This window comes from Bombina bombina, chromosome 1, assembly GCF_027579735.1.
Source record: "Bombina bombina isolate aBomBom1 chromosome 1, aBomBom1.pri, whole genome shotgun sequence".
Classification (NCBI taxonomy): Eukaryota; Metazoa; Chordata; class Amphibia; order Anura; family Bombinatoridae; genus Bombina; species Bombina bombina.
This window is the reverse complement of record NC_069499.1, coordinates 594,083,391-594,097,554: the sequence shown is the minus strand read 5'-3', so window position 1 is coordinate 594,097,554 and position 14,164 is coordinate 594,083,391. Positions and strand designations below refer to the sequence as shown.

At 44.1% G+C, this 14,164-nt stretch overlaps 1 protein-coding gene across 2 annotated transcripts in view; it reads right to left on the bottom strand.

The window, feature by feature from the left end:
• MCM3AP (minichromosome maintenance complex component 3 associated protein) overlaps positions 1–14,164 on the bottom strand; it is a 338,223-nt gene that overhangs the window by 156,239 nt on the left and 167,820 nt on the right. For both annotated transcript variants that reach the window (XM_053698891.1, XM_053698892.1), the window contains exons 15-16: positions 5,484–5,618; positions 5,175–5,288 (exon numbers count right to left, since the gene is read on the bottom strand). In XM_053698891.1, the coding sequence (XP_053554866.1) occupies positions 5,175–5,288; positions 5,484–5,618 (249 nt within the window). The remainder of the gene's footprint in view (positions 1–5,174; positions 5,289–5,483; positions 5,619–14,164) is intronic.

The window sequence follows — 14,164 nt, the reverse complement described above, 5'->3', positions numbered from 1 at the left end:
GGTAAATTGATCCTCCAACCATGTTTTTGAAGAAACAACACGAGTTGATTCGTGTGAGATTCTGCAGAATGTAAAGACTGAGCAAGTACCAAGATATCGTCCAAATAAGGAAACACCGCAATACCCCGCTCTCTGATTACAGAGAGAAGGGCATAGAGAACCTTTGAGAAGATCCTTGGAGCTGTTGCTAGGCCAAAAGGAAGAGCAACAAACTGGTAATGTTTGTCTACAAAAGAGAATCTCAGGAACTGATAGTGATCTGGATGAATTGGAATATGAAGATATGCATCCTGTAAGTCTGTTGATATAAAAGCACAAGGAAGAGGCGCCAATGGTGCAGATCAATGATGGTTCAAAGTGGAACTGTAATGTGGCTAACACAGGGTACTCACATGTATAGGTGGCAATCAATTATGCCAGTAGAAGCAGGCTGGATTTTATCAGCAGTCCAGCTATACATATATATATATATATAAATGTGAAGGACTAGTGTATAAACTCTTCTAGTTATAAAGTGATAAACCGTGACCCAATCACGGGATGTGGTAATATGCTATTAAATCTAATAGTTGATATATGGGCAAGTGGCTAAAGTGATCTCCATAATATTACCAAGTGTATAAAAATTAATATAAAATGCATATGTGTATAAAATTCCTAAGTGAATGTCATAATTCCGATAAATGTGGGGAAAGGATTTAGCAGCAGGGGGATGTCACCAAACTCTGGTGTACAATCAATAACATATTCTAAAAAGGTCCAGTGAAAGAACATGTCCACAAATCCCAATTAATGTAATTCTAATAATTCCATACATTAATTGGGATTTGTGTACATGTTCTTTCACTGGACCTTTTTAGAATATGTTATTGATAGTTTATACACTAGTCCTTCACATTTATATATATATATATATATATATATATATATATATATATATATATATATATATATACACACACACATACATATACACTTATGGTTCCTTGGTGGAACCTCCTGATTTTTGAGGTTTGTATATAAGAAATCACACCAGTTAGATTATTTTACTTTGAAAAATACCTCAAAATATTTATCTATACACACATATTTAATTAATATTAGAATCACTTTATATAGGGGATTTTTTAGAATAATATTGGCCATCAATAGTATTATTATTATGGGTGTTCTCTCATGCCGTCACTACCACATTAAGGTTAACATCTAATAGATATTTAAATAGAGGTCGACTCTATATGTTCAAGGATTATGGTATGTCTGTTTATAGAATATAAGACCAATGGATACACTTATATGAATTTTATATGGATATATGGATAGTGATTGTCGTGTATTTACATTTATTATTCTTTTTAGAGATAACCGCAGGTTCATTGTTGGTAAGAGTATGCGTTAGCATCAATGGCGATTCTAGACAATCTAGTGAGGCGTGTGGAATCTGTGTCATTGCGAGCCGAATGGCAACACGATTACAGGTGAGAAAGCTCATCGCACTCACAAGTGCCGGGAATGTTTACACTTCTTGTGTTCCTTTTCGGCTTGCGGGGACGGCATTCTTTGTCTCTCAATATGAGGACCAATGGGATCTTTTGTTTACACCGGGATGGCCAATACGCAAACGAGTATAAATATAGAAAGAGGTGTTGTCTGATCGCGGGGATCCCATTGGTGGCATACTCAGCTACGGATTTGATATAGAATCTAGTTGTGTCTTTTGCCGCGTATAACAGTTGATTGACGGCAGTATTGGCAAATTAGATAGCAGTATGGACGGCCAATTTTAGAACTATTGATAGACAGCCATAACAGCCAATTAGGTGGTAGTATTTACGAGTTAGGATAATTTTAGTTATTTTACTATAAGAACAATGCAATATGCACCACATATCAATTTACACATAAATAACTAGAGAAACTATTGAACAGCTCAACACATATAGTTTACAATAATGTTTTTAGTAGAGTATTATTTGATACTATTGCAGCAGGGTGGGTGCTGTCCAAATGAAGGTCTGTGATTGGTCCTTGTTGTCAATATTGCAAGGGTGGGGTTTAGGTGTTTGTAGTAGCGTAGCCCTATATAAGGATGTTAAATACTGATGAGAAACATGCCTGAGGAAACAGTTCATCTGAGAAACGCGTTGCACTGTTTCTCTATTGGCCACACTTGTTCTGGCACTGAGATGAGTGTCAAATTTGTATACTTTTAAATAAATATGTTTTTATCTTTATTCACTCGGAGTGCTATGTATGGTTCACTGCTACGCTACATCTAGGGTGTGTATCATATACACCAATTCACTGCCTTTTTTCATCGTATGGATCAGCCAGCTGGATTGCTGTTGAAATCCAGCCTGTCCCTATAGGCATAACAGATTGCCTTATATACATGCGAGTACCCTGTGTATATAATTGGATATAAACACTTACAAGGTACTATTGATCTGCACTATTGGCGCCTCTATATATTGCTTATTTCTCCATCCTGTAAGTCTATTGGGGACATATAATGCCCTTGCTGAACAAAAGGAAGAATAGTCCTTATAGTCACCATTTTGAATGTTGGTATCCTTACGTAACGATTCAAAATTTTTAGATCCAGAACTGGTCTGAAAGAATTCTCTTTCTTTGGTACAATGAACAGATTCGAATAAAACCCCAGACCCCGTTCCAGATATGGAACTGGCACAATTACCCCAGATGACTCCAGGTCTGAAACACATTTCAGAAAACCCTGAGCCTTTACTGGGTTTATTGGAATGCGTGATAGAAAGAACCTTCTCACAGGCGGTCTTACCTTGAAACCTATTCTGTACCCTTGAGAAACAATGTTCTGAATCCAATGATTTTGAATTGAACTGATCCAAACATCTTTGAAAAATCGTAATCTGCCCCTACCAGCTGTGCTGGAATGAGGGCCGCACCTTCATGCGGACTTGGGAGCTGGTTTTGATTTTCTAAAAGGCTTGGATTTATTCCAGACTGGAGAAGGCTTCCAATTGGAAACCGTTCCTTTAGGGAAAGGGTCAGGCTTCTGTTCCTTATTCTGACGAAAGGAACGAAAACGGTTAGCAGACCTAAATTTACCCTTAGATTTTTTTATCCTGAGGCAAAAAAGCTCCCTTCCCCCCAGCGACAGTTGAAATAATAGAATCCAACTGAGAACCAAATAATTTATTACCTTGGAAAGAAAGAGATAACAATGTTGACTTAGAAGTCATATCAGCATTCCAAGATTTAAGCCATAAAGCTCTTCTAGCTAAAATAGCTAAAGACATATACCTGACATCAATTCTAATGACATCAAAAATGGCATCACAAATGAAATTATTAGCATGTTGAAGAAGCTTAACACTGCTATACACATTATGATCTGGTACTTGTTGCGCTAAAGTCTCCAACCAAAAAGTTGAAGCTGCAGCAACATCAGCCAAAGAAATAGCAGGTCTAAGAAGATTACCTGAACATAAATAAGCCTTCCTTAGAAAAGATTCAAATGAAGTACCCAAACTATTCAATTCCCTAGAAATTACATCTGAAATAGCATCAGGAACTGGAAAAACCTCTGGAATAACTACATGAGGTTTAAAACCGAATTTAAACGTTTACTGGTTTTAATATCAAGAGGACTAGACTCCTCCATATCTAATGCAATCGACACCTCTTTTAGTAAAGAACTAATAAACTCCATCTTAAATAAATATGAAGATTTGTCAGTGTCAATATCTGAGGCAGAATCTTCGGAACCAGATAGATCCTCATCAGAGATAGATAAATCAGAATGTTGGCGGTCATTTAAAAATTCATCTGATTTATGAGAAGTTTTAAAAGACCTTTTACGTTTATTAGAAGATGGTATAACAGACAGAGCCTTCTGAATAGAATTAGAAACAAATTCTCTTACATTAACAGGAATATCTTGAACATTAGATGTTGAAGGAACCACAACAGGTAATGGACTACTACTAATGGAAATATCAGCTTTTGAAAGTTTATCATGACAACTAACACAAACTACAGCCGGAGGAACAGTTACCACAAGTTTACAACAAATGCACTTAGCTTTGGTAGAACCGACATCAGGCAGCAGCTTTCCAGAAGTAGATTCTGATACAGGGTCAGATTGCGACATCTTGCAATATGTAATAGAAAAAACAACATATAAAGCAAAATTATCAAATTCCTTAAATGACAGTTTCAGGAATGGGAAAAAATGCAAACAGAACTAGCCTCTAGGAACCAGAAGCAAAAAGAAACTGAGACTTAAATAATGTAAAAAAAACTGCAACAAACATGAGCATCATAGATGACGCAACTACGTGAAAACTCTTGGCGTCAACGACGCCGGAAATGATGTCATAAACGTCAACAAACGTAATTTTCGCGCCAAAAAAGTCTCGCGCCAAAAATGACGCAATAAATTCTAGCATTTTTTGCACCCGCGAGCCTAAAAGCACGCAATTTAGAAAGAAAATTCAATTTGAAAAATTTTCAGGTAAGAAAATTTTTTATTCATATGCATTTCCAAAAAAATGAAACTGACAGTCTGAATGAAGGAAATATACTGATTAACCTGAATCATGGCAAATATAAGTATAAAACATATATTTAGAACTTTACATATAAAGTGCCAAACCATAGCTGAGAGTGTCATAAATAAAATAAGACATACTTACCAAACGACACTCATCTACATATAGTAGATAGCCAAACCAGTACTGAAACGAGAATCAGTAGAGGTAATGGTATATAAGAGTATAACGTCGATCTGAAAAGGGAGGTAGGAGAAGAGATCTCTACGACCGATAACAGAGAACCTATGAAATAGATCCCCGATAGGATGACCATAGCATTCAATAGGCAATACTCCCTTCACATCCCTCTGTCATTCACTGCACTCTGAGAGGAACCGGGCTTCAGCATGCTGAGAAGCGCATATCAAGGTAGAAATCTAGAACAAACTTACTTCACCACCTCCACAGGAGGCAAAGCTTGTAAAACTGAATTGTGGGTGTGGTGGGGGGTGTATTTATAGGCATTTTGAGGTTTGGGAAACTTTGCCCCTCCTGGTAGGAATGTATATCCCATACGTCACTAGCTCATGGACTCTTGCCAATTACATGAAAGAAATGTATATTTCTGAATCATTTATATCTACACGTTCTACATACCTCAGTTCTGCACTGGTCACATCATAGATGCTCTGACTCAAGACCTCTTTCATCAGCTCCTGGCATAGAGACTGGCTAAGCATGGACAGGAGCCGCTCCCTCTCCAGCTTCACTCTAGAACACAACAAAGCATGTCCAAAATCACCAACATCACATCATTAACTGGTATATGAATGGTGCCCACTAATCATACAAAATTGCACATGAAAATCCCCGCCCCAACATGCTAGACCAGCATTTAAAGAAGTCACCCCCAAGAGATCAATGTGCTTCCCATTATGCTGTTTCCTCCACAGCACACTGACTTACTTGGCTTCCTCTGATTTTCTGCGTAACTCTGCCTTCACTCTTTCCACTTCTGCTCTCAGCTCTTCTCCTGCAACTTGACGTAAGATATCTGAGATCACATCAGTAAGCAGCCCATCTGTGAAATTGGAAGACTCCCTAAAATAGAAAAAATTGTTGTTTTTTTAATAAATATAATAAAAATATATATTTTAGAGAGAATTGACCAGAAAAACTGAAGGAATATTTAGAAAACATTAGGAAAAATAAAAGGAGAAAGTGTTATCATTTCAGGGAATTCTAGGTTACAAAACTCAGAACATATAAACACATTTATTGTTATCACTATAAAATTATATATATATATATATATATATATATATATATATATATATACACACACACACGAAAAAGATAAATCATTTCAGAACTTTTTCCACCTTTGATGTGACCTATAAACTGTACAACTCAATTGAAAACCAAACTGAAATCTTTTAGGTGGAGGTAAGTAAAACAAAAAAAATAATGTGGTTGCATAAGTGTGCATACCCTCTTGTAACTGGGGATGTAGCTGTCACATTCAAAATCATGTTAAATATGAGTCAGTACACACCTGTCATCATTTAAAGTGCCTCTGATTAACCCCAAATAAAGTTCAGCTGTTCTAGTAGGTCTTTATTGACATTTTCTTAGTCGCATCCTACAGCAAAAGCCATGGTCCGCAGAGATCTTCCAAAGCATCAGAGGGATCTCATTGTTTAAAGGTATCAGTAAGGAGAAGGGTACAAAAGAATTTCCAAGGCATCAGATATACCATGGAACACAGTGAAGACAGTCATCAAGTGGAAAAAAACGAAATATATGCTCACCTGATAAATGTATTTATTTCTTGACACGGTGAGTCCACGGATCATCATAATTACTGTTGGGAATATCACTCCTGGTCAGCAGGAGGAGGCAAAGAGCACCACAGCAAAGCTGTTAAATATCACCCCCTACCCACAATCTCCCAGTCATTCGACCAAAGGGAAAGGAGAGAAAGGAAGTAACACAAGGTGCAGAGGTGCCTGAGGTTTATATAAAAAGAAACTACCTGAAAATACAGGGCGCGCCGTGGACTCACCGTGTCTAGCGATAAATTGATCAGGTAAGCATAAATTTTGTTTTCTTTCTGTTACGGTTACCCTTAGTCTCGCTGAGAGATGGACCGCTTAGTAGCCTGGATTCCTATTGCTGAAGAGGGGAGAAACTGCTCTCCATAGTATTCTATATGAGTCTCGCAAATGTAGAATAATCCCCCTTAGCTGTAGTACAGCTAGGATACCCTTCTGCCCACAAAACGAGTCAACGCTGCGATTGAGGGACAACCAAGAACTGAGGACTGGGATGCCCAGCCTGCTTTTTATTTAGGTTACATGCACACAGGGCACTCCCAGGGGGGGAAGCATAAAATCCCCCATCACACATTTAGACAAAGCCCTTGGACAGGCCACCGCAGATAACAAGTACACACAAGAAAACAATTGAGTCCTTCTTATCACCTAGCAGTGAATGCTTATCACAAACTTAATTACAGTACACAATATGCTAGGAAACCTGCCTCAGAAAATAGTTTTCTCAAAACTGAACAGAGTTAACCCTTTATGAAATGATACTTGTTACAGTTTTCTTGGAGCCCTTCTTAGGCGCTGGCTTGGCTGGTTCAGGCATTGCTGCTGGGAAATAAATTTCTTCACAACAAAATAACTAATGCTTCTGTAACAGTGCTCCCTTTCTGTGGAACACTCTGGCAGACACGGTCTGACCCCTTTTCGGGGCAGACTAAGGCTGTCCAGACCGCTGGTTATGCAGGGCTGAGGTCGGTTTGTCTGGACAACCCGTCGGCGTTGCCATTCTGTTTCCCAGGTCTGTAAGTAATGGTGAAATTGAAGGGTTGCAACGATAAACTCCAACGTAATAGCCTGCCATTATCTCCAGAGACCCGGTTCAGCCACACCAACGGGTTATGGTCGGTGACCAGAGTGAACTCCTGCCCATATAAATAGGGAGTCAATTTCTTTAATGCCCACACCAAAGCCAAACACTCCTTTTCGACCGCTGCATAGCTGACTTCGCGGGGCAGGAGCTTCCGGCTGATGTAGGCAACTGGATGCTCCCCTCCATCTTCGCCTACTTGGCTGAGGACGGCTCCCAGCCCGAACATGGAAGCATCTGTATGGACGATAAAACGTTTGTTAAGGGCTGGAGCCGCCAAGACAGGAGCGTTAATTAGAGCATTTTTGAGAGCCTGGAAAGCCGTTTCACAGTGGGGAGACCACAGGACCTGTCGAGGTAAGTTCTTCTTGGTCAAGTCAGTCAGGGGTTTGGCAAGTGTGCTGTAGTCTGGTACGAACCGTCTATAGTACCCTGCCGTGCCCAGGAAGGCTAGGACCTGAGTCTTAGTGATGGGGGTGGGCCAATTGGCGACAGCTTCTATCTTGGCCGGCTCTGGTCGCTGCTTTCCACACCCCACCCGGTGACCCAGGTACTGTACCTCGGCCATCCCAAAGTGGCATTTTTCTGGCTTCAGAGTCAGGCCAGCAGCCCGGATCTGATCCAGAACCATTCCTATGTGAGCTAAGTGGTCCTCCCATGACTCACTGTGGATCGCTATGTCGTCCAGGTAGGCGCAAGCAAAACTCTGGAAGCCATCCAGGAGCCTATCCACCAAGCGCTGGAATGTAGCTGGGGCATTCTTCATCCCAAACGGCATTACCCTAAACTGATATAAGCCGAATGGGGTGACGAATGCCGACTTGGGGATAGCCTCCGGGGCCAGGGGAATCTGCCAGTAACCTTTGCAGAGGTCAATAGTGGTCAGGTAATTTCCCCTGGCTATACGATCGAGTAGCTCGTCTACCCTGGGCATAGGGTAAGCGTCCGTCACGGTCTTTTCATTGAGCCTCCGATAGTCTACGCAGAACCGGGTGGTCCCATCTTTCTTGGGCACCAAGACAACTGGGGAGGCCCAGGGACTATCGGAGGGCTCAATTACCCTGAGTTGGAGCATCTCATCGATCTCCTTCTTCATTCCTATCCTAACTGCTTCGGGGATTCGGTACGGAGCCTGGCGCAAGGGAGCTTGTCCCGGAGTATCTACCTGGTGGGTGGTTAAAGTAGTGTACCCTGGCTTCGGGGAGAAGGTGAGGTGTTTGGACTGTAGGAGTTGGTTGAGCTGCTCCCTTTCAGTGGGGCTAAGTCGGTCTCCTATCTGAACCTGAGCCACTATACCTGTGGGGAGACTCTTTTCTAATAGGTCTGGAATGGGTAGACTGTCGGGGCCTTCCTGAGGGGAACAACATACGGCCGTCACGTTCTCTGGTCGCTCAAAATATTCCTTGAGCATGTTTACATGGAATGTCTTTCTAAGATTGTTGTCGTGGCAGCTAGCTATCACATAAGTGGTGTCTCCCCTTTTCTCTACGATCTGGTAGGGGCCCTGCCAGGACGCCTGCAATTTGTCTGTCTTCACCGGCTTAAGTACTAACACCTTTTGTCCTATGGTAAAGATTCTCTTTCGGGCCCCCCGATCGTACCATACTTTCTGTCTTCTCTGGGCCGACTGGAGATTAGCCCGCACGGATTTGGCTAATTGCTCCATTCGGTCCCTGAGTTCCAGCACGTATGGCACAATGGGGACACCGTCAGTCTCCATCTCTCCCTCCCAGTGCTCCCGGATCAGGTTTAGGGGTCCCCGTACCTTTCTTCCGTAGAGCAACTCGAAGGGAGAGAACCCTGTCGTTTCCTGGGGCACCTCCCGATAAGCAAAAAGGAGGTGCGGCAGGAAGCGTTCCCAGTCTCGGTATTCCTGAGTGAACGTCTTGAGCATTTGCTTGAGGGTCCCATTGAACCTCTCACACAGCCCGTTCGTCTGGGGGTGGTATGGGGAGCTCAGGAGGGACTTAATTTTGCAAACCTGCCAGAGTTGTTGGGTCAATTCAGCCGTAAATTGGGTGCCTCGGTCGGATAGGATTTCTTTTGGAAATCCTACCCGGGAGAACACCTGTACTAGTGCATTCGCTACCGTATCCGCTTGTATGTTGGATAGGGCGACAGCCTCTGGGTACCTGGTAGCGTAGTCCACTACGGTAAGAATGTAGCGCTTACCGGAGGGACTAGGGGTAGCCAGTGGTCCCACTAGGTCAATAGCAACCCGGCTGAAGGGTTCCTCTACAATGGGCATATTTACTAGATGGGCTTTAGGGTGATCGCCTCGCCTTCCTACTCGTTGACACACATCGCAGGTGTTACAGTAAGTTCTAACGTCAGCGTGTACCCCTGGCCAAAAGAACGTGTGAGTAATGCGGTGTAGGGTACGGGTTACAGCTAGGTGGCCTGCTAAGGGGATGTCGTGGCCTATCTTGAGGATTTCTTGACGGTATTTGTGGGGCACTACCAGCTGTCGCCTACGCTGTCCCCTTTTCTCTGTCCAGCGGTATAGTTTCCCTTTTTCCCATAAGAATGTTTCATTATCTGCCCCGCCCCCTCCGGTCTCTGCTCGTTCCCGGTACTTTTGTAAGGTCGGGTCAGTCTTAGACTCTGTCTCGAAAGCATCTGGGGTGTCCCAGGGTATGGGGCCTAACATGTCAGGCAAGGTCGGGGTAGGTCTTACCTGTGTCTCCCGCACTGGTGAGAGTTCTCGCTCCGTCCGGGCTTGGGCCCGTGTAGTCACTGGGTCCGCCTCGTTGTTGCATACTGGAGCATAGGCAGAAGTCATGGGGCCCAAATCATTGCCCAGTAGTACTTCGGCAGGTAAATTATCCATTATGCCCACGTTCACAGCCCCCTTTCCCGCTCCCCAATCAAGATGCACTTTAGCTGTTGGAATTTTGTACACATCCCCCCCCGCCACTCTAACGGCCACAGTCTGTCCAGATCGCTTGTGCTCCGGCACCAAATGACTCTGTACCAGCGTGATAGTAGCCCCTGTGTCTCTCAATCCCTCGGTAGATCGCCCCTCGAGCCATACCTTCTGCCGATGGTGCTGGCGGTTATCTGAGGCAGCATATACAGGGTCCGCCTCGTGAAGCGGCCCCAAATATTCCTCCATAGGGGCCTCTTGGTTAACACAGAGGGTCCGGGCCGGACGATATGCCCCAGAGGGGTAATTGTAATTCCTGGGTGTCTGGTGCGTATTAAGGGGGCAGCTAGCCATGAAATGCCCTGGTTGCTTGCATCGGTGGCAAGTCGGTCTGGGACGCTCAGAGCTGTTATTGGGTGGTCCTGAGTTTCGGGCGGGCCCTGCGGGCACCGGGGCTCGGAATTCAGCACGAGGGGGTGCACGGTAAACCTCTCTGGGTTCGTGAAGACGGGAGTCATAATGTTCATCGGCCAATTTGGCTGCTTCTTCTAAGGTAGAAGGTCGCCTGTCTCGCAGCCATTCCTTCCCTTGCTGTTCCATGCCATTATAAAAATGTTCTAAGAGAAACAATTGTAAAATTTCCTCACCAGTCACCGCTTTACTTCCGCTCATCCAGTGATTTGCCGCTCTCCGCATTCGGTGCGCCCATTCCATATGGGTATCGTTAGGCTTCTTTTTCGTGCCCCGAAACTGTCGGCGATACGCGTCCGGAGTTACTGCGTACCTTTGCAACAGTGTCTCCTTAACTAGCTCATACTGTGTCACTTCCTCAGCACCCAGAGTACGAAAGGCTTCCAGGGCTCGCCCGGATAGTTTCCCAGACAATATCGTGGGCCACTCCCTGTTGGGAATCTGGTGCAGGGCACATTGCCTTTCGAAGTCCGCCAAATATTCATCAATCCCTGTCTCGCTCTCTAGGAAGGGTCGAAATGCCGCATAGGGTATCTTGGGCCTCCCAGCATTTTCGACAGGGATGATTACCTGCGGGGCTTCAGCATTGCGGTGTGCGTTCGCTAGGTTGAGTTCGTGGGCTCGAGTCTCTCGTATATCCTTGTCCGCTTCCGCCATCAACTGCTGTACCAATTCCATGGAGGGGTTCGGCCCGTACAGTGAGAGCCTCTCCCGAACAATCCTGGTTTTTTCGTCACTAATCGTGGTCGGTGTTTCCGCCATTGTGAAGCTCTGATCCAGTTCGGTCAATTCTGCGATCAGCTCTCTCCTCGGCCGGTTGCTGGCGTACCCCCCTCTGCTTTCAAGTAAATCCTTTAGGGTTGTACGCTTCAATTTTTCGTAAGCGCTCTCCATCCGTTCTGTACCTCTCCTAGGAAATCCAGGAAAAATCCCACCGCTGCCGCCAAATGTTACGGTTACCCTTAGTCTCGCTGAGAGATGGACCGCTTAGTAGCCTGGATTCCTATTGCTGAAGAGGGGAGAAACTGCTCTCCATAGTATTCTATATGAGTCTCGCAAATGTAGAATAATCCCCCTTAGCTGTAGTACAGCTAGGATACCCTTCTGCCCACAAAACGAGTCAACGCTGCGATTGAGGGACAACCAAGAACTGAGGACTGGGATGCCCAGCCTGCTTTTTATTTAGGTTACATGCACACAGGGCACTCCCAGGGGGGGAAGCATAAAATCCCCCATCACACATTTAGACAAAGCCCTTGGACAGGCCACCGCAGATAACAAGTACACACAAGAAAACAATTGAGTCCTTCTTATCACCTAGCAGTGAATGCTTATCACAAACTTAATTACAGTACACAATATGCTAGGAAACCTGCCTCAGAAAATAGTTTTCTCAAAACTGAACAGAGTTAACCCTTTATGAAATGATACTTGTTACAGTTTTCTTGGAGCCCTTCTTAGGCGCTGGCTTGGCTGGTTCAGGCATTGCTGCTGGGAAATAAGTTTCTTCACAACAAAATAACTAATGCTTCTGTAACACTTTCTAATGACACAGTGAGTCCACAGAGCATCATAATTACTGTTGGGAATCAATACCCAAGCTAGAGGACACAGATGATAAGGGAGGGACAAGAGAGGTAACCTAAACAGAAGGCCCCACAGCTTGAAGAACCTTTCTCCCAAAGGAAGCCTTAGCAGAGGCAAAAGTATCAAATTTATAAAATTTGGAAAAAGTGTGCAAAGATGACCAAGTTGCAGCCTTGCAAATCTGTTCCACAGAAGCTTCATTTTTGAAAACCCAGGAAGAAGAAATAGCCCTTGTGGAATGAGCTGTGATTTTCTCAGGAGGTTGCTGCTCAGCAGTCTCTGCAACAAACGTTCCTTATGAGAAGGGTTAGGACACAAGGAAGGAATACCGATTTCCTGATTAATATTCTTGACCGAAACAACCTTGGGCAGGAAACCAAACTTAGTACGTAGAACCACCTTATCAGAATGAAAGATAAGATATGGAGAAATGCACTGAAGTGCCCAGAGTTCAGAAACTCTTTGAGCAGAAGAAATAGCAACAAGAAATAAACTTTCCAAGATAATAACTTATTATCTAAGAAAACTTTAGGAACAAGATTAAGACTCCAAGGAGGAGTAACTGATTTAAACACAGGCCGGATTCTGACCAAGGCCTGACAAAATGATTGCACATCAGGCACATCCGCCAAGCGCTTATGTAACAAAATAGACAATGCCCAAATCTGACCCTTCAGAGTACTTGCCGACAAACCCTTATCCAGACCTTCCTGGAGAAAGGACAAAATCCTAGGAATCCTGACACTACTCTAAGAGTAACCCTTGGATTCACACCAATACAAGTATTTACGTTAGATCTTATGGTAGATCCTATGAGTCACAGGCTTACAAACCTGGATCAAGGTCTCAATGACCGACTCAGAAAACCCACGCTTAGATAAAATTAAGCGTTCAATCTCCAAGCAGTCAGCTTCAGAGAAACGAGAATTAAAGTCTCCAAGGTGGAAAGGATGACATTTCCACTAGGTTTGCATACCAGATACTGCGAGGCCATGAGGATTACAGACGCCCTTTCCTGCTGGATCCGTGCAATGACTCTTGGAAGGAGAGCGAACGGAGGGAATAAGTATGCTAGACTAAAACTCCAAGGAACGGCCAGAGCATCTATCAGAACTGCCTGCGGATCCCTTCACCTCGAGCCATATCTCAGGAGCTTGGCATTCTGTCAAGAAGCCATGAGGTCCAGTTCTGGCTGCCCCCATTTGAGTGTGAAACTGGAAAACACCTCCAGATGAAGTTCCCACTCCCCGATGTGAAAAGTCTGTCTGCTTAGAAAATCCGCTTCCCAATTGTCCTCTCCTGGGATGTGGATCAAAGAAAGACAGCAGTTGTGGGTCTCCACCCACTGAATAATTCGGACCACTTCTATCATAGCCAAGGAACTCCGAGTTCCCCCCCTGGTGGTTGATGTACCCCACCGAGGTTATGTTGTCCGATTGAAACCTGATAAACCGGGCTAAAGCTGAGGCCAGGCCAGCAGAGCATTGAAGATCGCTCTCAGCTCTAGAATGTTTATGGGCAGAGCCGACTCCTCCCGAGTCCATAGGCCCTGCGCCTTCAATGAGCCCCAGACTGCTCCCCAACCCAGAAGGCTGGCATCCGTTGTTACAATCAACCAAGTGGGCCTGCGAAAGCAAGTTCCCTGGGAAAGATGGTCCTGAGAAAGCCACCACAGGAGAGTCTCTTGTTGCCTGATCCAGATCTATTAGTGGAAATAGATTTGCATAGTCCCTGTTCCACTGTTTTAGCATGCATAACTGCAGAGGTTTGAGATGGAACCGAGTACATGGAATGATGTCCATAGAAG